The 27,596-nt window shown below is 30.0% G+C and overlaps 1 protein-coding gene across 2 annotated transcripts; it reads left to right on the top strand.

Moving 5' to 3' along the window:
* Positions 1-10,679: 10,679 nt before the first annotated feature.
* Positions 10,680-26,920, top strand: LOC145319488 (uncharacterized). Of its 2 annotated transcripts, none has more exons than XM_080161635.1 (13): positions 10,680-11,040; positions 13,008-13,117; positions 13,813-14,131; positions 14,470-14,537; positions 14,670-14,758; positions 15,026-15,066; positions 19,666-19,766; positions 22,885-22,962; positions 23,530-23,591; positions 23,897-23,965; positions 25,166-25,225; positions 25,615-25,795; positions 26,320-26,915. In XM_080161635.1, exons 2-13 carry the CDS (start codon positions 13,064-13,066, stop codon positions 26,728-26,730), a joined length of 1,533 nt encoding a protein of 510 aa, XP_080017761.1. In that variant the 5' UTR covers positions 10,680-11,040; positions 13,008-13,063; the 3' UTR covers positions 26,731-26,915. The 2 variants fall into 2 exon arrangements, with proteins under 2 accessions (XP_080017761.1, XP_080017760.1); XM_080161634.1 differs by lacking the exon at positions 10,680-11,040 and adding an exon at positions 12,720-12,811 and having other exon boundaries at positions 26,320-26,920.
* The last annotated feature ends 676 nt before the right edge of the window (positions 26,921-27,596 follow it).

The following is a 27,596-nucleotide window of genomic DNA, read 5'->3' as shown; positions in this document are numbered from 1 at the left end:
ACAACTGTATAGCTATTTGTAAATGAGAGTTAAAAATTTATTGAATCAGAATTATAGCTAATAACCATGCATGAAATTAGTTTCCTCCCCCTTAAAAAATTAAGGGGTAGGAGACAAACCCCAAGGGACTTATACACCCCAAAAGACTGGTCTACACCTACATAAAACAACATAAGGGGGTATCATGTTAAAAAAATGGGTATGAGACAAAATTGACTCCTTTATATTTTTATACATATCTAAATGTCTGAACTTAAGATTTTCAGGATATATATTTAGTTAGCACGTAGGCTATTCTGTTTTACAGCCTAAGGCTTACACCCATCTAGATTTAGAGTTGAAAATTGTAAGTGCACTTCCCAAAACCCTGTGCACACCACTCAAATAAATTAAATTTTTATTGAAGGGTTGCTGGATGGATTTCTGGTACAAAAGATGGTGACTTCTTTAATCTTTGGTTAAATAGAAATTCTAATCCACAAAGTTTTAATTTTAAAAATCTTAGTTGACAATCACCTTAATAACTTTTGAAATAATTGTAAAACTGTTTTACATTTCCTTTTATATAAAAACAATTTTTTGTAAATTTTATTAATTCTAAAATTTTGTGCAGTTCAAATTGATTACAATGAAATTTATTTGAACATTGATAAATTTTATTAGTGCTGAAATTTTGTGGAAGTGCTGGAAAGTGTCATGTGTGACGTCATAAAAATACGTCTATCATCCATCTCTTTTTTAGGGGTTTCCTTTATCACTTCTCCTCTTATCCCTCCTTTTAAGACGTATATTTATGACGTCACACATGAAACTTTCTATTGCTTCATTTTGTGCAGTTAAAAAATTTATTAATGATTTTTAAATAATTATAAGAAAATTTTTTTTAACATTCATAATTTTTTTGGTTCTATTTTTTTGTGGAAGCGCTGGAAAGTTTCATGTGTGATGTCATAAAATTAGGTCTATAATTTATCTTTTTTACGGGTTTCATTTCCTACTTCTAATCTCATCCCTCCTTTTAAGACGTATTTTTATGACGTTACACATGTTACTTTCCAGCTCTTCTTTTTGTGCCGCAAAAAATTGAATAATAAATTATAGAGATTAAAATTTCTTTGATCATATATAAAAATTAGATTAATAATGAAAAAAATACACTGATTTCCTCATAATAAATCAAACAGATTAAGAATATTGTTGCCTATCCGTAAATGTTGTCTGTCTGAGAGTATGTCTGTCCATTTGTCAATTATGATCTTGCGGATCACTGAACCAATTAGTTTGGGCTTTTCATAGACTATATCCACTGGTCTTATGATGGTTTTCAACTATTTTATTTCTAATGCCACCTCCCCATTTTTTTCAAAACAAAATAAAAAATGAAGAGGACACCAACTCCCCCATTGTTCAAGCCCCAAAATAAGAATCCTCCCAACAATTTAAAAAAATTAAATTAATTTGGGGAGAATCATTTATAAAAACACAATACAATATTCAACAGTGCAAGTTACAGATTCATTAATATGCCTAATTTATTAACATAGCTTTTTTTTGGAGGGGGGAGTAAATTTTTTTTAAGGTGGGGATAATTCGCTTTTTTTTGGGGGGGAGGGGTAAAATGGCGCGTGAAGCGCTCCGCAAATTTTTTTCCCCCCCCAAAAAAAAAATTTTTACCCCAGGGGTCAAATTTGCTTGGGGGTTTATTAACCCCCCTGAAATCTGTTGGCAGGGGTAAATTTTGTTTACCCCCCCAAAATTTACCCCTGGGGTAAAATTTTAGAGATTTTTATTTTTGGGGGGGTATTTACCCCCTCCTAAATGGTTGGGGGTGCCTACAGCACCCCCAGGGTAGGGGTAAATTTTAAATGGGGGTGGTAATCACCACTTTACCCCCTCCCCTTGGACATCTATGAACAATTATGCATCTTTTTGTAATAAAATTTTGAAATTCAATATTGTTCAAATTTTCTTTATATTTTTCTATATATATATCATCTTGATTACCAAAAACACATGTCAAAGATATCATTTGTTACAAAATTGATTAAAAAAGAAAAGAAATCTAACATTTAAGCCAGTTGAAGATATTGATGATGTGGTTGATTGGATCCAGACCAAAGTCAATGAGTGAGATAGCAGAGAGTCCAACCCAGGTCCCCAAAGAACTACCTGACAAATATAAATCTTATTAGTCATAATCTATTAGTGTTTAGTTGCAAAGGTTGTAATTATATATCCTGATAGAATGCAGTTCGGATATAAGACTTTTTAACATTTATGTGCACTTTAAGTAAAAATATTTAGTATTACCTACATCCACAATAAAGTTAAACCACATGTAACTTGGTTCCTCTTTGACAACTTTAACTTCAGGTTCAAAGTAAATAGTAGCCAATGATGAGTTGTTAATGCTTTTTGCTTTATTCCTGAGAGAAATCTTGATTTTGTGTTGTTTGCATGGCTTTAAACAGTTTCTTTCAGCTTCAGTTGGTGCAAGGAAAAATAAGTACTCTATATATTTTTTCCGTAACTTTATTATTGCATCATCTTTCTCATTACCCTTGGGATCATAGGTTTTGCAATGATCTGTTGCTGATAAAGGAGGAGGTACACATCCATACAATGGTTTTAGGTCAGAATGCACATAATCATCAACACATTTTTCATATGAGTAATTAGGATCAGGATTACATTTGGCTTTGTTTTGGGAATGATACATTTCCAACTCAACAGAATAAGTATACATAGATTTAGTTGATGGCATTACAGTTATCATGTCACCCATCATTGATCCTATATTGACACCATAGTGGGTTTTAGTTTGTTTATCAGTCAAAAAGATTGAAACATTTTTTTCCTCTTGCAGAGGCTGTATAAATGTCATTTTTGCAACATCAATCTTCCTCTCAAAGCAATAGCCAAACTTTGGAAACAGTACTGGTTTTAAATCTCCCTTAAAGTATTTTGCTTTGTTTTCTGGTTCTATGTCAATAACTGCTCTTACAAGTTCTTCAAATGACATGTTATGATTGTTTCCACTCCATGACTTGGGAATAAAATCATTCGAATCAATTTTACCTTCAAGCATTTCAAAAGCCTCATTATAGCCATATTCACGTAATTTGGTATTGTTGTATTGATCAAGAGGACAAATATAGACAAGTGGAGCTGGAACAGAGCTATCAGTGACATCCACAGTACTCATGGTCATCATCATAGGAGGGTTCAGGATTGATTTCAATGCAATGGATAATTGATAACCCAGTAAACCAATTGCAAATAGAAAAAGAGTTAACTTTAACCCTTGTCTACACCACTCCATGTTCATTCAAAAACTACGTTTAATGAAAATTAATTTAATCTTGTGCAAACATTTTGACTCAATAACATTAATTTTTTAACAATATTTGCTCTTTGCACTGTTTGAAAGTTTTTAGAACTATTTGCTATAGATTTTTCATTACTTAAAAGTAGGAGTAGATAATTATGGAAATTTTATCCTTATTAGCAGATGGGGAATGAATACATCTTTATCTATAATTAATTTTTGTAATTCTACTCTTTCATAAAAAATAGATGTTGGGGATGTAACTTGATGGGGATTATATACTTATTTTTTAACTGCAGTTGCAGGATCTTTTCAATTAAAATTTTTATTCAGGTGATAAGTTGAGGTGTTAATTAAGAGCCCTCAGTTGAAAATAGGGAAATAATTTTACATTCCGTTAAACCCTGACAATATCATAGGAATAGGAATAGATATAATATATCTAGATAAGCCATCTGACTCTATTTTTTGTAAATCTTTAAGGGATATTTTGCAGACATAAACCATTGTTTATTATTTGGTATATACGAGATATATTTAGGATATAGGGCAATTAATTTTTTGATATAATATCAAGAAAGCATATGAAAAGAAAAAAATTATTCCCTTACACAGTCAAATCTGTAAAATGTTTGAACCAATGACAGGTCTGTGATGTACTGTCACTTTTCTCCTATTGGCTGTTTTAGACAAGATTATCTCTATTGGAATTGAATAAACTATTAATGCAAAGGTTGGAATCAAGCCAGGCGAGGTTGGTCTCAGGGCTTTAGGCCCTTAACATAAACTTTTAAAAATTTTGATTAAAAACAAAAGATTCAACGAACCTCAGTTGAAAATGATAAATATCTGGTGGATTAGAATTATGTCTAGCATTGTATTATTATCAGTTTTCTACAAATATAAAAATATGCAATCATAAGATTAGAACCAGTTTTTTATCCTGCGCCTTCTGCATGTCAGGGAAAAGCTGTCTATAATACAATGCGAGAAATAAATATTCCAATTTCCCGAGCTAAAAGCTATATTTAAGTTCTTTATGGAAAGGCAATTTTGGAAAAGACTAAAATTCTCTAAGAGATAATTTCTATACCTACTAAAATCTTAGTACCTATAGGTCATATATAAAATATCACATTAAAAAAATGGGGAAGGGTTAAAAAGCATACTTTTTTTTGTGTACAAATAAAGCACCCATCCTACTAGCACATTCTCACAATTTACACACCATTCTTACCTCCTAAGAATTATATGTTCAGCACAAGATCTCCGAGAAACATAACAGAAACAATGCTCCGACGTATGCCGCGTTTTGCGCGTCTCCGGCGCTTTTTTTTACCTACAGAGATATTAGGGCATAATTTTATCCAACATTAACTTTCCCATTATAGTCTAGTTATAGTTATAGTCTAAGACCAACTGAATCTTAGTTTCCGATTTTGTACATATCACCCTCATCCTTTCTCAATATTTACTACTAGCTAAATAAGCTTCAAACTTCCAAAAAAATTCTAAATTTAAAAAATTAAAATTTTGAATGTATAATGTATTTATCACTTTGTTTTCACAAATTAGACTATTTTTACGTTTTGTTAAATGGAGTTCAAATTAAAAAAGGGAGGACATCTAGTGTAATTTCCAAAAAGAAAAGGGTTTTCCAAGAATACCTTAGGAGAATATAAATAAATGGGAATATAATAATAATCATTTATGAATCTCCCCTCCCTTCTCTTTCAGACTCTCCCTTTGACCGGAGTAGCTGAAAATAGCTTTTGCAATAGTGGGTTATCTGTCGTACAACTTCGGAAATTAGGGAAAAAAATGGGTAATCAATTTATGTTTATCTATTGCAAATATATGTACTTGCAACACTTGACGACCTTTTTATCTGCCCCACCAATATCATTTCAGATTTATTTCGCTTGTTGGCTATACCTTATTCCTGTCTTTTACCACGTTATAAATTATTATCAAACACAAAAGAAATTTATTAATGTTTGTTTAAATGCAAGTTTTAGCTAATATATTGGACTAACTATTGGAGAACTGTGACTTTCCTTCATTGCGCCTTAAATATGCTTGAAATTCGAATATACTATTGATTAAAAAATAAGATAGCCTAAAACCAACCTAGGACCAATGTGAAGTTTACCTAAAATGAAAAAGTTCAATAGTTATTGAAATCTTGAACTACAGACAAAAAACCTTTCTACTCTATATAATAGAATATAAATAATTTCTAGGGTAATTCCTTCTGTCCGTATATTGTAATTAAATGTTAGAATCATCCCACCAATTTCAATCTTTGTTTGAATTTGTAAGCCTACGGCATTAGTGCTGGTAATATGTCGGCTTGCAATCTATATGGGCGGTTACGAGATCGAGTCTTGTCTACACTGCATCATAATAAAGACATTAAAAAAGTTACCTACTATTGCTATATCTGGTGTGAGACATAAATAGTAAGAGCATATTCTTATGTTGAAAGCATAATAAAATCCTAATATATCAGATATTTTTTCCTTCTTTACTCGTAAACAAATATGATAAAGGTCGTCTTGTTAGGACTTAAATAAAAAAATAAAATATCTTGAAAATAAACAGTTGATGGCGAAAAATATATATATAACTAATGTTTGTCCATAAGTTAATATAAAACATCAATCTGTCTCTTCTATAATTATGGTGTTTCTGTTCGTTTGTCCCTCTGTTCATGATGAATAGATAGGTAAGATTTGATAAATAATAACAACTACTATGTTATTGTTAAAATGTAGAACTGTCTTATTAGTATTGCCCCTTAGTTGAATGCATCTGTTCAAAGCAAATTTATAGAAGGGTCTGTTTGTGCTCCACCCCCCCCTCTCTTTACCCCCCCTAAAATTTTCTTAGGTGCCAATAATAGAAAATTCATATTGGTTACACCAAAGCAAAGTCCAAACGGTTAACGAGAAGCAACGGGCGAAGCTTCTATCACATCTGTACCTAAAAAGTACGATATTAAGCAGATAGTGTCTTAACTTGACAAAAGAGGTTGTAATAGCTTATAGAAAGGATCGTATCGTACTTTCATGTCTTAATAGGATCACATAGAGTCAGAGGCGAATTATACTATCCACACCTTTCCGCAAGAATCCGCAAAGTGTGGCGATAAAATTAAGTCCTATATTTCATGTTTTCATTTACAGTTAAATCCTTCTTTCCCCTTCTTCAGAGATATTTAAGTTTTTTTTTTAAATTAAAAACCTTATCATTAAAATCAGTACGACGACTTTCAATTTTTAGGACTAATATATTGCCTATCAAAAATATATTATATTGAAATACGATTATTGACAATTAATTAAATTATCTTTTAAAATGAAAAAAAATCTAAACTTTTTTTTTATATCCCTGAAAATTTTACCTTTATAAATTTAAAATAAATAATTGTCTGCTAAAATGTACACAACATAATATAAATGTTCATATAAATAACTCCCAGTGGTAAAAAAATAATAATATTAATTTGTTGTAATTTATAACAGATTTTTAATGCAATAGCGTTTGTATTTGATATATTATAGAAATAATATTATAAAAAACGTGTTATTAGGCAATTAGCATTGGAGTTTTTTTATTACAGTCATAGCAGTGCCGCATTATTTTGCGGTAACCAAGACGAAATTTAAATTATCTCCCGCAAACATGTATTCAATTTGCAAATGAAAAAACAGGGCCCAGATGCAGTAGCCATAGCATAATTTGAATTACATAAGTTAAATGTTAAACTTTTTATAATTAACACTAATTGAAAGGTCGTAACTTATTGAATTAAAATGTGATTTTATATATTTAAAAGCAAAGCTTTTCTAATTATGAAAAGTGTGCGTTTCTATAATTAGGGTCAGTCCGTCCGTCTGTCTGGAATGGATAGCTTTTTTGTTAATTATGGCATGTTATAGTTTTCCCATCAATTTGAAACTTTGTATGGTGATTCCTTTTGTAGTTAGATACAATTTAGAAAGCGTAGAAACTCTATAATTAATACAAGAATGTCCGGACGTCCATTTTAAACATGTAATTTTTTAACTTTTATAACAACGAATTTGTATGTGATATTATATCCGACAATAAGGAGGACATCCTACTTCTTATATTTTAGGCTGGAAACTAAAAAGTTTAAACTAAAGCTTCATGAAAAAAATTTTATGAAAAAGTTTTCCCGCCAACCACCATCTGCGGCGGAGCTGCTAAGTACAACTGGTTAAGATGCGGAAAGGGGTCCTACTTTTGAGGGTTAAAGACTGTTAAAGATATATAGTTTTTAATTCAAATTAACAGGGTTCAACAGCCGCGGGTAAGCCTCAGTTAAATCGTCATATTATATCTTTAAAATTAAGCTGGAAATCTAAACTTGTTTCTTAACAGACAAATTTCCTTATTAAAATCTTATTTTGCACACCTGCGGAATTTTAGGCTTGTGCGCGGCTGTCGATCCCTTGAAATTACTATTCGTAGCCCAACATAAGAAAACGATATATTCTTTGATAACAGCTGATTTGATAAACAATATTTCCTTTTAATGAAAAAATATCTATTTTTGCAAAAATCATGTTTTAAAATTTTTTAAAAAGTTATACAGCTTAGAAAATAAATATAAATAATTTTTATTTAACACCTTTTTTTATTTTGCTGCCTTAATAAGGAAATATTTAATATATTTGAATCGGCTTAATGCAATTTTTTTTCTTTTTTTTATGATTATTCAATACATATGAAAAAATAGCATTTAAAAATCTCGCCACAAGAAGATTTAACAAACAAAACATTGATTTTAAGTACGATTTGATTTTTAAGTTTTAGAAAAAGTATAGAAATATTCAAAGTTAAGTGTTTGTTTACATTTTGAAAAAATAATTTTGCCCTGTTCTATTTGATTATAACTTTTCAAACAAACTTTATTTTATAAAAGATTAATATTTTTTAATGTTTTTTAAAACATATTACTTTAGTTTGGTTAAAAGTTTATTTTTCTAGGTGATTTAGGGGTTGCAATTTTTTTGCAAATTACGTTTTTTGGCTTTTCATTGAAATAAGTTGCACAATTCTGGTTTTTACTGTATAAATTTATTAAATGACTTCAGAAAAACATATTATAATACTTACATTTACTTTTTTTTCTAACAATCTGTTTTTAAGGAGACTTTTTATATCGCTGACAAAAATGGCATTATTCTGCAAAAAAAATAACTTTTTTGCAAATATAAAGATATGAAAGTATTTAATAAATGGTTAACTTTAATTTTTGTTTTAGCAAAATGGATTATTGTTTCTTATAAGATGAAAATAAGGTATCGCAAATATTTGTTGCAATTTTAATGCGATTTTATTGCAAATAGGAAGACATAGGATTTTAGTTTTAACAGATTATGATTCTGGACCCAAAATTACATAGGACTGAAGTTTTCGTTTGTTGATTGCTGAAAGTTAAAGTTTCTTGCTCTAGAATCGCTATGTGTAGGACTATACATTTCAATATTTCAATTAAAATATAAAAAAATATTAGAGATAAAAATTTATTGACATAGTTTAGGGATCGATCCATTGAAGATATGTAAATTACTGTCTATTAAGAAACTTTCTAAGGAATCTTTTAAGAAGTGTAATTTTTTTCCCCTGTCAAAATGGTTCTATACAAAATGTTTCATTCCGAACAAATTTACACTTTTATTTTAAGAGCTAAGTTCGTAACTTAACTTTTAATAATGACATTAGGAAGGGTAATGCAGAACCAAGAGGCGTGCAGAGAGTTTTGTCAGTGGATGCGGGAAGCGTGGCCAGAGCTACAGCTAACTTACGATTTTGATACCACTCTTTAGAATGCACTGGCAAATATGCATCCTATGTACAATTGCCGGATGTCCTGTGATAGTCTCTCGTCGAGAGTTACAGAGTTGCTTTGCTGATGAGGAAACACTTAGATATTACACAAATACTTTTAAAAAGTGTTAGATTGTCAAGCTGTTTCTATATGTGTACAATAAGATCTCGCTAACAACTGGACCTATCTGCTAGAGCTTTATAGTACCACTAGCGGCTTCGCCCCTAGCCTCTAGTTGCTTTGCCCCAAGAGGTAAAAACTAAAAAAATTAAGTACCTCTGGAGATGCCACCACTATTTTCAAATAAAAAAAAGTAAGGTGGAATGTTTTTTTCAGTTTTAGAGGGGTCGGGGTTGACCCACTCCCCAAGAAAATAGCCTAAAACCACCACAGGACCAGTAGGTATATTCCCTGAAGAGTAGAATCCGATCGGTTCTGTGGTTACCGAGAACTTAAGGGACAGACGGACGGACAGACATACATCGTTCTACTTTGTATTATACTCCTACTCCCCTAGTTTATTATTTTAAAAAATTAAAGTTGGCGTCAATATCCCCCTTCCTAAATTTACCGGCCTAGATGCCTCTATAAGCACCTAAGGCGTGGGGAGGAGTCTACCACCAATTATCAATTTTAAATTTAAAAAGAAAAGATAAATATTTTTTTTGTGGTGTGGGGGGGATAATTATTTTAGAAGCTTTTAATGAACGGAGAATGGTGGTACCCTCGTCCAAATTAGTTTTAAAATACCTTCCCAGGACCTATGAGAAGCTACACCGTAAAGAAGAACGATATCAGTTTAGCGATTAGCAAAATCCTTCGGTTCAGAAACTTAGAAATCCTTATTTTTGTTACTTTTGTATAAGCACAATCAGCTACTCCCCAAGTAGCCTCTAGGAGCACTTAAAGTGGAATTGAGAGAAGTCGACGCCTCCCATTTTCAATTTGATTTTAAAAGTAAAAACAATTTGGGGGGGTCATTTTTTATTGGGAGTGTGGAGATACCCTCCCCAAAAATAGTTGAAAACCTTCCCTAGAAATATGAGAAACTTCACGTTAAAGGAGAAGTATATCGATTCAGTGGTTACGGAGATCCTTCGCCACAAACAAAAAAAGCTTATTTCTTTATATAATAGGATTGTACATTTAAAAATGTCTTTACATTCGTTTTATAGTACAGTCCTTTTAACTGCAATATCAGATTTAAAATACACAAAAATACATACTTACTTGATAAAACAATTCTCAGAAAAAAAGTAAACATTAATCAATCTGCCGGACCAGCCCCATTTTAAATCCCCCCCACCCCCTCACTTAAAAAAAAGGACGCACAGCTATTCCCTCTTCTCTTTAAGATATGGGCATATGTACATAAAGGCTCCGATAAAAAATATCCCTCTTGATAAAAGAGAAAAATTGAGAGAGGAAGGAGGTGGGTGGGCTGCATCCATAATTGTGCGGACAAAATAATAATAACAATGCCTCCCTAATCATCCTTCCCTCTCCGAGAAGACCTCTGTGCTTGCTCAGTTTTGTTATAATGCTTGTATTGCTCCGGGAGCCAAGATATATTAATATTTACTAGAGAAGAGCCTCAAAGTGTCAAAGTATGAGTGAGAGGTGCTTCTAATGTCAGAGTCGGTTACACGTGGCCGGAGCAATAACATCTCTTCCCGGAGATCAATCATACTCTTGTTAATAACCCTAAAATATATACATAAATGAACTATAGTGATACATATATAGACAACCATTGCATGGTTTTGTTAACATAATTATTTTGAAGAAAAAAAAACATTTTTGTTATTCTTTTTGTGAAAAAAAAATATGCTTCAACTCGTTATCAAAGGTAAATATTTTAAATTAACTTTTAAACTATTGTTTTGGCATTAAGTAAATTAGTAATTGAAAACAATATCATTTTAATTAGATTTCTTTAACCAAATGTCGTAATAGATGGTTTTTAAGGCAATTGAAAAATTTGAATTGTAAAGATTTGATCTTACTTTTGATTTATAAGAACTTTAATTGATATAGTTTAATAATAATGATAAAAATGCAAAATTGTCTTGTTTAAATTTGATAAAAATGATGACAGATTTATTTATTAAACACGGACATTTTTTCCATAAGAAGCGCAGAAATAATGGTAGAATTGTAAAGCATTTTGTAGGAATAAATAAGACATCTGTGCAGATACTGTCAATCAATCCCTGAATATCATATTTTCGTTTTCGAGAAAATCTGATTTTAGCATTTTTTTTACATTTATATTTTAGATACTTTAGATAGACTAACTATTAACAAGCAAAGAAGTTTTAGTCATTTATAAAACGACCAAGCTAATATTGCTTGATTCACTTCTACAAGAGACAAAATGAATTGAAAATGATTGCTAAAATCGAAATATATCTTCATGTCTTAGAATAGTGTATTTTTTGTTAAAAATAGGTTGAAAAACATACTAACTTTAAAACATTTATATACGCTCATGATTGGACTTACAGACATGTTATAGTCATAGCGTAGCTTTGATACTAACAACTTGCAAGAGACAATATAGACTTGCTTTAAAACAATGTGCATTTTAAGCAATTTCATTTCGTAAATTTTGTAAATTAAAAATTTTAAAAGTCTTTTTTGTATGACTTAAATTCTTCTCTATACTAAAACGAGTATTCAATTTGACTTTTTTGTCCAATTTAAACTTTTGTGAAGCATCTGAAAAAAAACCGCAATGGTGTGATAAAAGGGATGAAAATTTATGTATGTTTAGACTAAACAAATTAGAGGTGCATTCTAAAAAATATTTAATAAAAAATATCAAATATAACAAACAAATTTAAATCGTATTTTTAAAAAATGAAAATAATTTTTATTTTATTTGTATTATAGATAGTAATCTGTCAAGTAAATTTTTTTTTAGAATTCTGGTCCTTGAATTTGAACTCAAATGACTTGAAATTCACCTAATTTTGACTTTGCAAAACCCTTTCAATGACCTGTATTTAAACTCTTTGCCTATACATGAAATAAGGCTTTCTTTAGAAAAATATGCATACTAAATAAATAGTTTTAAATAATGAAAATCATGATACTTTCTCAATGTACTTTAGGAAGATTTTGATAATCATAAAAGTACAAATATTTCAAATTACATCAAAGTTAACTATTATTTAACAATGGAAATATGTTAATAGGATGAATTGGTTAAATATTTAAAATGGATCATAACTTTAATACCAGTTTTAATCTTATACTTCTTCATTTCAATATCCACGAAAATCTGTCTATAATACGATAATGAACTTTTCCTGTTTTTTGTAAAGCTGAAAAAGTAAATGAAAGATTACACCATTATAGAACAACACATTTTAACAAATGAATTAAGTCAATAGTAAAATTTTTTTCAAAGATAAAAAAGCAACATGAATCATCAGAATTTCAACATTTACATTCTTAGTTTCACCATAACATAAAAATTCAAAGATAAGGTGACAACAATATGAAGCATATTTCTCATTTTAGTTTGCAAGTAATATTCTAAATTGGTGCTCATGTTTTGTTTATAACCTTCAGCTCAAGTGAAAACTTTCTGGTTTGCATATTTTAAAGCAATGGTATGTAATTTAAAAATTTTAACATTTCATCAATAAATGCAAAAGGACATGATATACTTTACCTTGATCATTCATTCTAGTTTTTAGTTTGAATAAATTAAGTTGAAATATTGTTTGTCTAATGCACTGTTGATATTTTAATTATTTAAGGCCTTTTTTAATGTTCTATGTTCAATGATCGAATAATCTGTTGTAGGTTATCTGTGATGACGGCCTTGTTGAAACCTTCCAATCTTTTGAAAACTGTTTGACATGACTAAGGGACTGCTTCCTCACGTAATATCCTTGGTGTTCTTCGTTGCTCAGGTCAATATCTAATATTTTTATTTGAAATAATATTTTTAAAAAAATTTCTAATTACAGAGAGATTAAAGCAAATATTAAAGTTCTTGATATAATTGTGTAGTAATGGTATAAATTTGATAAAAACTGCATCCACAAAGCCATGATAATAGTTCTCAATATCCTATGCACTTTGAATAAACCTATTTGATGTTATTACTTGCAATAAACTTCCCTCGTGTTTTAATATCTTTATAAATTAGTTCTCTTTGATATTAAGTTAATATTATGTTTAGTTGATTTAGTTAGTTGGGAGGGGGGTTAAAATGTAATTGGAACATGTTATGTACAATTCAAGACTCCACCACAAAAATTTGGTTGCTAACACCAAGTTATTTGAAGTGCAAATGCTATAAATTTTCCGGGGATAAGTCTTTTCTGCAATTTTTTAGTGTATATGTTTTGTTACAAACCATTCTTAGCGCAGCTACTCTATAGGTCTGCATAACTGTATAATGAACGCTACTTTATGATGATTTAGAATATATTCTATACCTAAATTGGCTCTATCTATAGTTTCTACACAGTATTGCATTTGTGCTTGGCAGATTTCTCCATTTACTGTTCTTTTTTATGTAAATTTTGTTTGTGCTCCTTTGAAACATAATTATCCGGGTTTTTATTGTACTATGTTTATAAAAATATTATTATTATTTTAGAATTGTATAACCAGTGAAGGGAACCCCATGGGCACCCTGATGCCGCACCCCCGGGTAGTACAATCCGTACACAACAGCACACACCTAACCCAAGACATGTACACTAGCAGTAAAGTTACAAGCACAGCAACAAATACTGTGCAGACACCTACTAGTCCGTACAATTATATTCCCGCCACACAACAACACCAACAACAGTTGATAAAGTCAAGAATAGTGAGAGAAGCAACACTAGTGCCATCTCTGAGCAGTGAACACAACTATTTTGATGAGAGTCAGTATGTTAATGATGATCCTAATCCTACCTTTAATATTAATGGTAAGTAATACATATTCCTTCGAAACCGATTAATATCCAGTGGGTTAGAACCGGTTCTCAGTCATATGAAAAAATTATGTCTAGCATCGTATTATATCCAGTTTTCTACGAATATAAAAATGCACAATCATAAGATTAAAACCAGCTTTTATAGCCCGAGCCTTTGGCATCTCGGAGCTAAGGAACTGGTTTTAGTTTTATAATTGTAGATTTTATATCCATGGAAAGCTGTTTATAATACGATGCGAAAAATAACTATTCCTGATTTATACATTCTTCTTTTGATAAGCAAAATTAAAGGTTTTAAGCTATTGATTTATATTTATTTACATATTTAGAAGAACCAAGTGATAGTGATTCAATAAGAAATCTTACAGAATTTGAAAAGAGAAGAATACGAAAAGAGGTAAATATAATTTTAAACTTAATTAAAAGCTAGTATTTTTATATTTAAACTGTACACTGTCAAACGCTTTGGTTATATCAAATTATAAAAATGATATCACGATTTATATTTCTAACCTTTATTATTCTTTAGGATCGTTCTCGAGTGTATGAGTATTATCGTCAATACCCAGTGATACAGATTCATAACAAACATTTTGGTAGAAATATAGATATCTCAAGGTGGGCATAAAAGATACATTTTAAAAAATAATTAATAGATTTTTTTAACGTTTTAAATTTTTTTTTCAAAATTATGTTATTAGCCTCTAAAGGTTCTGATATTACTGTTTAATACACCTTTAGGGTTCTTCTAATTTATTCTTAACCTAACCACGAGTAAAATAAGCGTTTAATTTTTGGGGGGTCTATATGCGATACGATGTAATCACCTTAATCTTTTTACTTTGATATATTGAAGTGAAGCATAATTTATATGTTTTTTTTCAGAAAAGGAGAAATTTCATTAAATGCCAAGTCTACTTTGTCAAGTAAGTTATTAATATATTTTATTCTAAATAATCTAATATTATTTTGTCTATTAACATTATATGTGATATGTATGCGAAAATAATCAGAATATGCTAAGTTATGCAGAAAAGGGTTTATCATTTCATTAGAAAACGTGTCAATTTTTTGGATAAGGGTGTGTTTTATAATGAAAAGTGTTCATGTGTACTTTTCTAAATGTTAATTAGAATCTCAAGGGTAAGGAATTAGACAATAACTCAAAAATGATTATTATAATTTATAAACATATATATGGTTTTTAAGTTTTTACCTTCCTAAGAAATGTGAATCAATAACTCTAGATTGCTAACATACTACTAATGCATTTTATGGGGACTTTTATGATTTTCTTTTAATTCTACATAATTCCTTTTAGAACTTATAAAAATATCACTTAATCCCTTTGTGCTAGGAATAAGTACGAGTTTGATTTTTCCTAATTAAACAAGTAAAATTGCTTACCTAAATGTATTTATAATTGGACAAGCTAAATGTTTTTTTGTCATTTAAACTGCATTAAATCAATTATCATCTCAGATATATTACTAACTTTATGATGATTCAAATAATTCTATGTAAAAAGAACATAAATTAAGCTGCAAGATGTAATTTTTCATTGGTAATGAAAGTGTTGATATTAAATTTCCGTTTTGTCATCACAAATCAGATTGATTCAACTTAAATTGGCAGATTTATGACAATTTTATTTTTCGTCAACAGTACCAAACTTGTTTTAAAGTTTAATATAGTATACAAATAACGATTAGGACTTTCCGTTACGGACGGACGAATGGTAAAACATTTAGGCCTTAAATGTAGAAAATTTTATAGCGGGCAACATATTTTATATGATCTTAAAGCATTAACAAATTCTCAAAAAAAAAGATTTTTAATGCAACATCTGTTAAAGAAATACACATGAGCATTGAATTAAAGGATGCAATGCTTTCATCAATGTATTAAAATCAGAAGCAACAACAAGATAACATTTTCTATAAAACAAAACTGTTGTAATGTGCCAGAAAATTTTGTTTTTAATTTTTCTTGAGCTCTTTGATATCTTATTTTACTCGAAAAAATAAAATAGGGGATGGGGGTATCCTCCTTACTTATATTTAGTTAGAAAAATAGTCAAAAACTTTCATAAACTAATACTAAATTTTCCAGAAAATTCCATATTAGTCTTCGAGATTTTCGCAAAATATTTTCAGAGTTGACCCTTATCAGTGCGAGCTCTTTCATATCCAACAAAAAAATGTTTTTCCATTGTAAGATATTTGTTTTTGCTTAAATAATTTGAATATGTTAAAGAAAATATGTTATAGAATATCTGGTAAAACATGTTAAATATCTTTTGAAATATGATAAATAATCATATCCGATATCTGAGATATACAACTGACCAATATATGTGCGTGTGTGTGTGTGAGGGTCTGTGTGTGTGTGTGTGTTATCATAAACCTTGTTAAATGTGCATTTCCCAAAAAAATCTAATTTTAATGTAAATTTTTGGTAGACTTTTTTGGTCAAAAACATATATTTTTTTATATGATAAATGAAAAGAATATATCTTCTTTAGAAATTTTGTATACATTTAATCATGTGTGTTGATTTGTATAATGTTTACAAGGCTAATTATCAAGGCTATAAATAGATTCTTTCATCTTGTAAGTCAAGCCCTAAAAAATATGCCAATAGTCGGGCCTACCCCCACCCCCCTGTTTCCACCTATAATAACCTATTATTTAAATTTCTCCTGATTTACTCTCCCTTTCTTACCTATTTTCTTTTCCTCCATCACAAACTCTCAATCTCTTTGAACTGATAAACTGAACTATGAGTACAAAATTCAAAGTTCATTGATGTTAAAATTACATATACAAATATGTACACATGTACAAAAAAATTGATAATGCAATAAAACCAAAATTTTCAACTCATTTTGCATTTAAAACAGAAAATCTTTAAGTTACACAAACTTAAAACATGAAAAAAATATCAGCTATTTAACAATAATTTCTCAAGTTACTAAGATAATAATTATCTAAATAATAATAAAAATTGACAACGTTTCTGTCTCATTTTGAAAATTTGTTTTTGATTGTAAATAACAAAAATCTAAATCCCATAAAATTGTATGGCTAGCTTAGGTGCAAGGGTGTCCTTTTTCTTTCAGAGCTGTAAAGGAAAATGTTAATCCAAACTCCTAGGCTAACATAAGAAATTAAATAGGATTTGGCCTAATTTTTTTTTTAAAATATAAACTTAAATTCATTTTTATTTCAAACTTTAAGTTAATGATAAAATTTCTTTAAAGCTAACCCCTAAATGCTATTTATACAATAAAAATTTGGGATCAAAAAGCTCGAGTTGTAACTTGATTTTTATCGGTCAAAAACTTTACATCTCTGAATATTGTTTTGCAAAAAATAAGTTACAGACGTATGCAATTTTTCAATACATGTACTGTAAAGTTTTATAATTAATATTTTCTTTACATACAACTGTACATTTTCCACGGCGTTTGAAAGGAATGAATATAGAATAAACATGGATTTAAAAAAATTTTGTCGTCAATTTAGGTTGCTAACATGAACATCATTTATTGGTCAGTTTGTTGATCCAGTAAGGGGATTGGCTAATTGGGGTAGATAGCGGTATAATCGTTATTTTAGCCTTCTACAACTCTCACTTTGATAGAGTACATGATAATTTGGTGTAAGATCCTTCTAATAATAAATCCATTTTGAAAGTGGTGTAATTTTGTCTTATGCAACCCATAGAATTTCAAAATCTCATTAACATTATCATTACTTATCTTATCGATTGAATTACTTTTTTAGGCCCAATATACTAAACCTTCTTAGGGGGTACACTTTAAAAACGTCTGATATTTTGGTAACAATTTATCACATGTATAAATACATATAATAACCGTAATGAATGAAAGACCTTGATTCTCCCCAATCCATCAATAACAATAAAGCCCTTCCATTCATTCATAAAAACTTTATTGGCATCAAATGTATGACAAACCTTTTCATTCAAATGAATGGCAAGCTTATATTTCCCCCTCCTAAAGTTGTTTCTTTTATAAAGTTTTCTCCCGGAAACTCCACAGGATATTTATACACTTATATATTATGGGTTATCCATTATAATTGGCATAAATATGTAGGATAATGTGTTCCTATTATTATTAATGTTGTGTTAATAAAGAAGGGTAAAATAACTTTGCATCCATTCATTCATTTGGTTTTAACAGAAACATGGATATGTCACCAGTAAAAAAATTAATTCTCCCAATTTTTAAATTTTTACCTTTTTTAGTATTAATTGATAAGTTAGAAAAAAATATAGTACCAAAAAAAATGTTATCTGTGAAAAATATGAAAAAAGTATTGTGTTTTACCTAAACTAGAAAAAAAAGATTTTAAAAAAATTTATCTGTGGAAAAGTTTTCTAGTTGAAATAGAAAAAATGTATTGTGTTTTACCTAAAACTAAAAAGAAGATAATTATAAAAAAAACTTATTAATTCTATCATTTTAGATTGTGTTATTAAAGTCACCAATTACATTTAAAGATAGCCCATTCATTTGATGATAAACTTTTCCCCCACCCAAAATTTCCCCGATTTTTGTTTGTACCCTTCCCGGATTTTTGCATGTACCATCCGGAAATGCAACTTTTCCACATTTTGGCAAAGTTTGTATGAACTAAGGGAAAGTGATCGCTTCCTGTTATGGTTATCATAATAGCTATAACAATAACATATTTTACTTGTTTTACCTCCTATTACATAAAGTAGTAGTAGGCTATTTTTGAGTTCACCATTTAAGGTAAGCTTCTCATAGGCCCCGGGATGGTTTTAGGCTTTTTTTTTAGATTTAAGCCTTTAGATGGTTTTAAGCTACTTTTCTGCCCTTTACCAATTTTTGAAGACATAGACATAATAATATTTAACAGAATTTTAGAAAGTTATTAATACTTTTCAAAGAACTGTTAAAGATGCTTTGTGCTGAATCATAATTACTTTTCTAATCTTTATAATGATTTAAATATAAATTATGGTATTGTTATTACTTATATAAAATTAGGTTATATAAGTTTGAATAAATAATAAGCTTTTTTTAGTTTCTTTTCACATTAAAGACAAATTTTGATAATTTTAAATGTTTAGTCTATTCTTCAAAAAATCATGTAAATCTTTCAAAAAAGAGAAATGATAAATATATAAAGATGTATATAATTTTATATGATAGAATTATGTTTCTAATGTATGGACATAAATTTAATAATTCTGAGAAACAATTATAGTTTTATCTGTTTATAAGCACTATAAGCATCAGCAAATGCGATTTATGAACATTTATTTACCTCCTACATGGAAAAAATTGTGTATACCTTTAATTTAATTAAATATATTAATTTTGTTAGCAACGTAGCTACTTTTCAACTATTAAATACTGGTTGCTAGATGATTTATTATTTCCAGAAAACAATTTACGTGATGGTCCATGAAATATATTCATTTTTTTATTTGTCAAATAAAACTTATTAAAAAATTGATTTTTTTAGCTTTCTTCCGCGAGCATAGAGAGAATAACTTGACAGTGTTGACTAGCCTGGCCCATTGTTACAAACTATGTATTGACAAATCTGGACATATCTATACCCAGGTAAACATTTTATTTTGAAATAAATACATGGTGTTAAAACTGCAGCTACAGCCAATATATCTAATGCAGGGATCTAAAGGGATAAGCCATTGGCCGATATATTGATATAATCCCGAATGATGCGTTACAAAATTTCCCTTCTGTAGATTTCAATTTGTGTTTGGAACGTTTGAACAATCAACTTCAGAAACTAACCAATCAAGATTCACTAAGTCCAACGTTATTGTCAAACTTTCGGGACTAGGGTAATACAGAGCACAATGTCCCCTCCCTCCCTCGTCTCTAATGCCAATACTTTCCACCCAAAAATAAAAATCCGCAGCTGCATAACATTTGAAAACTCCTCATCTGCCAAAAAAGAAAATTTTTCTTTTAAGTTTTATCCGCGTCAGAAAGGTGAAAGAGCGGCTATTTTCAATTATATACAATTTGCAGCTGATATGTTTAGACCTTCTTTAAGAATCATTAAAAAGTTCAAAATATTAAAATCTTGTAACAAATTGTTTATATCGTCAATTAACATGAAAAGCAATCTTTTTGAATCTAAATATATTCGAAGGTTGTATTTCTGTCCTTGTTTAGAATTGTTTATGTAAATCTTATCAATGTTTCACCGGCAGTTTGACCTTTGAAGGGCATTTGATACTTCTAAATGTATTTTTTTAAATACAAACATTGAAATATTTTGGTCAAAGAAAAATGGCAAATTTATATTTTGAAAAGATATATTTGGGAGGGGGGGGGGGGAGGGATTATTGGATTAAAAATGGTGTATACGCATCAATATCTGCAAGTGTTTATCTTAAATATTGTCAGAATGTTTACATTTTATCTTTTGATAACTAAAACTTTGGTGTTTGTATGCAGAGACATGAACAAACTTTCACAAATTTTAATCATTTAATGTTTGTGTGAAATAACCCCTCCCCCCTTAACCCCTAAAATTAAAAGAAAAAGGATAAAAGCAATGATTAAAAAAGAAGGGTTTAAAATAAAATAAAAATACTTAAATAAATTTTTAAATATTTATATAAGACCTTATATAGTTTTATGTGTGCTTGTGTGTTTTAGATACATTTATTTACATGTGTGTGTGTGTGTTTGTGTGTGTGTGTGTGTTTAAGTGTGTACGTGTGCATGTACTCTTTTGTATATAGTCAGACTTAGTTAGGCGCCTCTCATTAATTTTTATTACCTTTTTTATTATCAAAAATATTATTTTAACGACTTTTTTATTAAAGGTAAAAAAACACTATAAAATAATAGCAACCTTGTGTTTATGAAAACTCAAAAGCCAATTATTGTTGAATTCTTTTTTAAGGGTTTAAAAAATGGAAATTTGTTTTTGATATAAATATTTGATATTTTTGCATTAATTGCTGCAACATGATTCAGTCTAAACCAGTGGCGTGCACAGTAATTGACAAGAGGGAATTAAACTATTAGGGGGTGAAAAAAGACTGGCCTTTCGAATTTCAATTTTAAGGGGGGTAATTACACCCCCTCATACCGCACGCCATTGGATCAAACTATTGTAGAATATAACCTAATAGTACTAAAAACCTGAAAATTTATATAAGCAGGTCAATATTATGTGGACCTTTCTCTCAGACAATCACGTGTACTTTTTGCAAAAATAATAAAGGCCATGTTCTGTGTTAGAAAATAAGGTCATAAATCATATAGGGGTATCAAATTTATTGTTCCCTGCAACAATTTTAGTTGCATTAAAATAATGTTTTGCAACTGTATTATATAAATTATCTAAAAAAATATCTTAGTAAAGTTAAATTAATCCTAAATGTTTTATTTTCTTGCCTATACCTGTCTATCCATCACTACCTTAAGTTAGTTTATTTTATTAAATCCAAAAAGTAAAATCATGTTTCACACACACACAAACAAAAACACACACTCACACACACACTTACACACATACACAGATTGCATTTTTATTTCGGCGCCTAAACACTTTTCTAGAAAGAAAAAAGGTAGATACAGAAAGAGAGAGAAAATTAATGTAAATCTCAAGGGGGGATTTCCCCTGATTTTATGCCTGTTCCCAGGGCTGCCAAAACCAAATTACAAAATTTTAAACATTATCATCATGAAAGTTTGATTTTTATTTAACTTTGTACACATAACTCTATAATTAACAAAGCTAAAAAGATATTTTTAAAAAAATTTAAATTTAAAAGGTTTTGATTTGAATTTTGGTAGCCCTGACTTTGTAGTGTTGCATATACCTGTAAGCCGCTAGACTGAGAACTGTTTATATAAGCAAACACTGTTCCAATCATCCACCTTCCATGTTTACATTTACATTTTTTTAATAGAGCTCAGCTGTTCTGAGATCTTAAGTGGCTTAAAGACAATTGAAACCCAAAATTTCTAGTAAGAAAAAATTGGGTATAGTACCTTTCGTGACATCACCTCTTTAGGGGCGTTTCGTCATATTTTCACAGTAGCTTTTGATGGTTTATTTTAGGTTACGTTTGGTGATTGTCCCGCAGGGTTAGGAAAAAAAGAAAATTATCCCTTTTATTATATTTTAAGATTTTTTATTGAATTTTGAAAAAGTACATTCTTGTTGAAATCATGTTTAGCTTTATTGGCAATTTTTTTCTCCTTAGCCAAGGATTTTCTCTTCTCTCTCCTACTTTCTCTTTTCTCTTTTCTCTTTTTTTTCTCTCTCTCTCTCTCCCATCTCTCTCTCTCTCTCTTTCTCTTTTTTCTCTCTCTCTCCCTCTTATTCTATTTCTCTCCTAGCTGTTAAATGATATAAACCAGACTAGGTTTACCCGAAAATTAAAAGGGTTAACTCTCTCCTTGTTTTTCTTACAATAATAATTTCTTTTTACATTAAAATCTTAATCTAAGCTATCTTTTCTTAATAATAATTCATATAATATTCAAAAAAATTTTCTCATTAATAAATTATCATAAATTATAGAAAAATCATAAGTTACTATGCAAAATAAAGTCAGCATGCTATCAAATAAATATTAAATAGACTATCAATCAACTATTTTAAACCAGTAAAATCTAGCCCATTAGCTAGTTGCTAGTTTAATTAAAGATTCTAGTACACCAATCAATTTTGATTGTTTTTTTCTAGGACCATGGTTCTGTGGACCCGGCCTGTAGTTTTGATAAATCTCTTGGCTATAGAGATATTACTCAGTATATTAAGCTGGTAAGTTTTTATATAACAATATTAGCAGAGTGGCGACTCTATAATTTACTTTGTCTGTCCGTCAGTCCGTAACGCTAAGGGGAAAATGTGATTATCTTGGCTGCTATGTAAGATTGAAGGCTTTTTTTTGTGAAGATTCCCTATACTACTGAGCTATGAACACAGTAATAGTGTCTGACTGATTATGACGTAACAAAAAGAAATAAGACAATGAGAGGCCGTTATTGACCAATGGTAAAATTTATAGTGGCCTCTCATTGGCTAATTTTTTTTGTTACGTCATAATCAGTCAGACACTATTACTGTGTTCATAAGCTATCTTATTTATAAGGTCCGTAGGTTTGTCAGTCATGCTACAAAAGTATAATACTTACATTTACAATATCTATTCTTAATTTTAAAACATTGAACATCTGCTCTCTAAATAACTTTGTTACTATTTTTATCTATGATTTGTTTGTTTTTTGATACTTATGTATGTTTTCATCCTTGTTTTTAAAAACTTTATTCATAGAAGTTTACGATTTTAGTCTTTGATTTGTTTTATATTTAATTTTTCTATTTTAGATCAGCAGTGTCAATTCTAATGATTCCCATAATATGTATCTCTATCCTTCAAATAGAAGAAAGTAAGTTCAAATTTTATACAACTAGCGGCTGTGTCCTTAGCGACTAGGGGCTCTGTGTTAAAAGTTTAGGAAATGGCAGAATAATAGCCTAAAACCATCCCAAGACTTAAATCTAAAAAATGAAATGGCCTAAACCTTTCCGGGACAAATGTGAAGCTTCCCTCAAATGGAGTTATCAAAATCTTAAACTACAGACAAAAAAATCTTACTACTTTGTATAATAAGATATTTCATAATCGATATTTAAACACAAGGGTAAGAGTATCCATATGCAATACAAAAATAATAATTTAATCTTCTTTTAGATTGGTAGGAAGATCATTTAAAGAAAGTGAAGTCGATTACTCAGAAGAATTAGACCCAAAAAATTCAAGGTATACATTTTTTATTAGAATGTTTCTAAATGTAAAATTTTTAATTCTTAAATAGTATTTTGAGTATGTTGTTTTTGTTTATTTTAAATTACTTAAAAGTATCAATTTAAAGAATTAATTTCGGGACTTTTCCAAGTTATGAAGAAGTGTATGTTTTATATGTACTTGTGTTTGTATGTCTGTTTATGCCGAAGAAATGTTTATTTTTCAATTTTATATACATCAAAAGCAACTGTTGGAAAGAAAACAGAAATGCTGGCTCTGACTAGCCCCGCAATGGCCAGTCAGTTAGTTTGCACAATTTTTGCTCTGTACACATTTAACTAACTAGAACATGCTTTTGAAACATGTTTTTAGGGCCCTTGAAGGAGAAATAAGATTGTTTTTAAATTTACTCTTTGAACTTCACGTCTTTAATGTCCGTATGTAGCGCATCCCCTCGTCGTCGTAGAGTTGAAATATTATCCCCAACAACGTCATCACCAAAGACTTTCAAAGTCATACGAACTGCTGCTATGTCATCTGGGCGATATTTTAGTACGAGCAAAAGGGGTAATGCCTTGAATCGAAACAGGCGCTACTCAATAGCATTTACATTTATGACTGACAGACAAAGGTTGTGCAATCAAATGGTTGGTTATCTGCAATATTTGAATGTGTTAGGGTAATGGGACCTACTATAAAGGTCTGACTATACATTTTATTATCAACCCTTCTTTAAAATCAGCTTGACTTTAGCAAAGAATAGACAATTATATGACAGAAATGAAATAATTAAGGACATTAATTTGTGCGAATATTAAACATAAAGCTGTTTGTACTGTTATAATAAAAAATATGTAAAAATTTCTAAATTTACATAAATATTACGCAAATTATGATTAACACATAGGTTGTTAGGAAAAAATAAAAAAAAACTTAATATTAGATCAAGATAAAACTAATACGATCTTGAAATATATTTTCATATTTTGTTTTATTAAAATAAACTACCTATTTTATATCATAATAAAAGAAAAGTTAATAGATAGTGCCTAATCAAAAATATATATTAATAGTTCACAGTGGCTGAATAAAAGGCGTACAAGGCCTAATAAGGGTAATGAGGCCCAGGAGCAAAGGTTAATGTCTATGTAAATTTTATCATTTATATGCGTAACAATTTGAGACATAAAAAATAAAATGCATTTTTGTTTTAAGGGAATGGGTGTTCTTGAGAGTGAATGAGACAGACGTGGTGAAGCATAAACAGACATTCAGGTAGGTGCAGCAGTCATTATGCTTTAACTCTCTTCAAATTATGGAAATCAAATTTCTTTTTGGGATTCTTTTAAATCTAAATTTCTATTTAGAGAAGGAACATTGGACCGTATAACATTCTGGTACCCAAAGTTTTATAAACACATGTTCTCATTCGTCAGATTAAAACTTTGTGGACTTTTAATATATCTTGATTGGTTGGAACAAACTAGCAGCGCTCTGTATTTTCCACCAATAATCTAATCTTTTGAAGGGTTAACTTTGTTTGTCATAATTTGGGGTGTACATCAATTAATCGTTCATTGTTTTATCTCTTAAAATCCCTATCAAAGATCTCATTTTGTTTTTTTTTTCAATTGAATTTAGTTTGAAGTATTTTATTTTTGCAGGAAGAAAGCTGGTGGCAACAGAGACGATAGAAACAAGGACGGTCACTTGCATTACGTGCTTCACAGGGAAGCCTGGCATTCCTATTGCTACTCTGTTGTGGAGCAACGCAGGCGGGCAGAGAAGAAACAAGAGGCGAGAGTTAAGAAGTATTGTGAAAACCAAGGCATTGAAGATGAGAAGGTGAGTGTTATGTTTCATGTTATTGACAAAAACTAAAAAATAAGAGTTAATACCAAATCCCACTTCATTTGGTCACACTAAATCTTCTTTGATTTAAAAAATTGCGCTTTTCCCAGTCGAATTTAATTGAAATTTAAGCGGGTAGTTTTTTGTTTGTTAGTCCTGGTTAGGTTAGGTTATATTTGGTACGTTGAGGCCCCTCCCCACCATTTTCAGTTTTGATTTTAAAAAATTTGGGGGGAGGGAAATTTTTTCTAGAGGCGAATACTCTTGGGAGGGTGGTGGTACCCTGTCCCATAATAGTAATAAACCTTCCCTCTACCTATGTGAAGCTACCTTGTAAAGGAGAACATGATCGGTTCAGCGGTCAGCGAGATCCTTCAATACAAACACACAGACAAACAGACATACAGACATCCTGTTACTTTTTATAAAGATAGGTTGACAAAGTTTGACTTGTCTTAAGAGAAGGGTATACCTTAGTTTAATCTATAATATCCACTTTAGAAATAAATATATTCCAGGTATGCCAAGAAGAATTTGCCTGTGTCCAGCAGCGCAGGCAGAACAAGGAATCAAGTTCCTCTAAATCAGCTGTTTGTACTCAAGCTGAAAGGGACAAGAAATTCGGGCGCGGCTGGAAATGGAACACAAGAAACTGCTCGAGTCTACCAAAATCCGCTAAAAAGGAATGCAGAAAGGAGAAACGGCAGCGCTGTGTTCAACAGAAAATGGACGACGAAAAAATGCCGCGAAAACTTGCGCGTCAGCTTTGCAAAAAGCGTAAATTAGCCGATGGTGTTGAACCAAAGAAAGCTAATTTTTACTCCAAGTGCTTGAGGAAACATAGTTCATCTATGTCTCGTGAAAATGCTAAAAAGCTGTGTAGAAAAAACAAAAGAAGACATGAAAAACGACATGTTTTAAAACATTAAAAAAAAGTTATAGATACTCAAAAACCCAAAAGTGATTCACACAGCCTTAAAAAAACACTTAAACAAGTGCTCTAGTATTCAGCCTACTGAAAATTCCACTTATGATACATAAAGCCCACGCGTCTTTCATTTTTATAGATATATCATTGTGCTTTGTAAAATTTAAAAATTACTCATTTTTGCAACGAAATTTTATTCTTTGCTCGAGCCACTTTATAAAAATCTCAAAAATATTCAGGGAAATTTAAGGGATAAGACAATGGACGATAATGAATGTACATCTAAAATGCTGATAAACAAAAGATTTTTAAAGATTACAAGATTGGTCAAATAATTTGGTCAATATCATAGAGTAATTATAAAACTTTGGGTTCCATAAACAGCTACTGTCCAATGTCCCCCACCTCCCTGTCTCCCTGGCTTTTTGCATAATCAATATTTAATTATGGTTAAATTTTAATTTTTCTACTCATTGACAAATTAAGAAATATTTTATTTCTACTTTATAATTATTTCTCGTATTCATTTGAATCCGGTGGATAGGAACCGGTTCTCATGAATACGAAAAAACTATGTCTATTATCGTATTATATCCAGTTTTCTACGAATATAGAAATGTACAATCATAACAATAAAACTAGTTTTTTTAGCCGGTGCCTTCGGCACCACGGGGCTAAAAAAACTAGTTTTAATCTTATAATTGTACATTCTATATCCGCGGAAAGCCGTTTATAATACGATACGAGAAATAACTATTATCTCATCGTATTATAAACAGCTTTTTGCGGATATAAATATAATCGGCATCTCGGTGCTAAAAAACTAGTTTTAATCTCATTATTCTACATTTTTATGCTGGATATAAT

This window comes from Acartia tonsa, chromosome 5 (assembly GCF_053477335.1).
Source record: "Acartia tonsa isolate MP-2025a chromosome 5, ASM5347733v1, whole genome shotgun sequence".
Classification (NCBI taxonomy): domain Eukaryota; kingdom Metazoa; phylum Arthropoda; class Copepoda; order Calanoida; family Acartiidae; genus Acartia; species Acartia tonsa.
The sequence above is the reverse complement of the archived record's forward strand: the minus strand, read 5'-3'. Positions and strand labels throughout refer to the sequence as shown.

Coding starts and splice junctions, on each gene's coding strand:
- LOC145319488 (XM_080161634.1), top strand. CDS start 13,064: ATGACTAAGGGACTGCTTCCTCACGTAATATCCTTGGTGTTCTTCGTT. Junction 14,538..14,669: donor AGAGAAGAATACGAAAAGAG/GTAAATATAATT, acceptor ATTATTCTTTAG/GATCGTTCTCGAGTGTATGA. Junction 22,963..23,529: donor TTACTCAGTATATTAAGCTG/GTAAGTTTTTAT, acceptor TTTCTATTTTAG/ATCAGCAGTGTCAATTCTAA.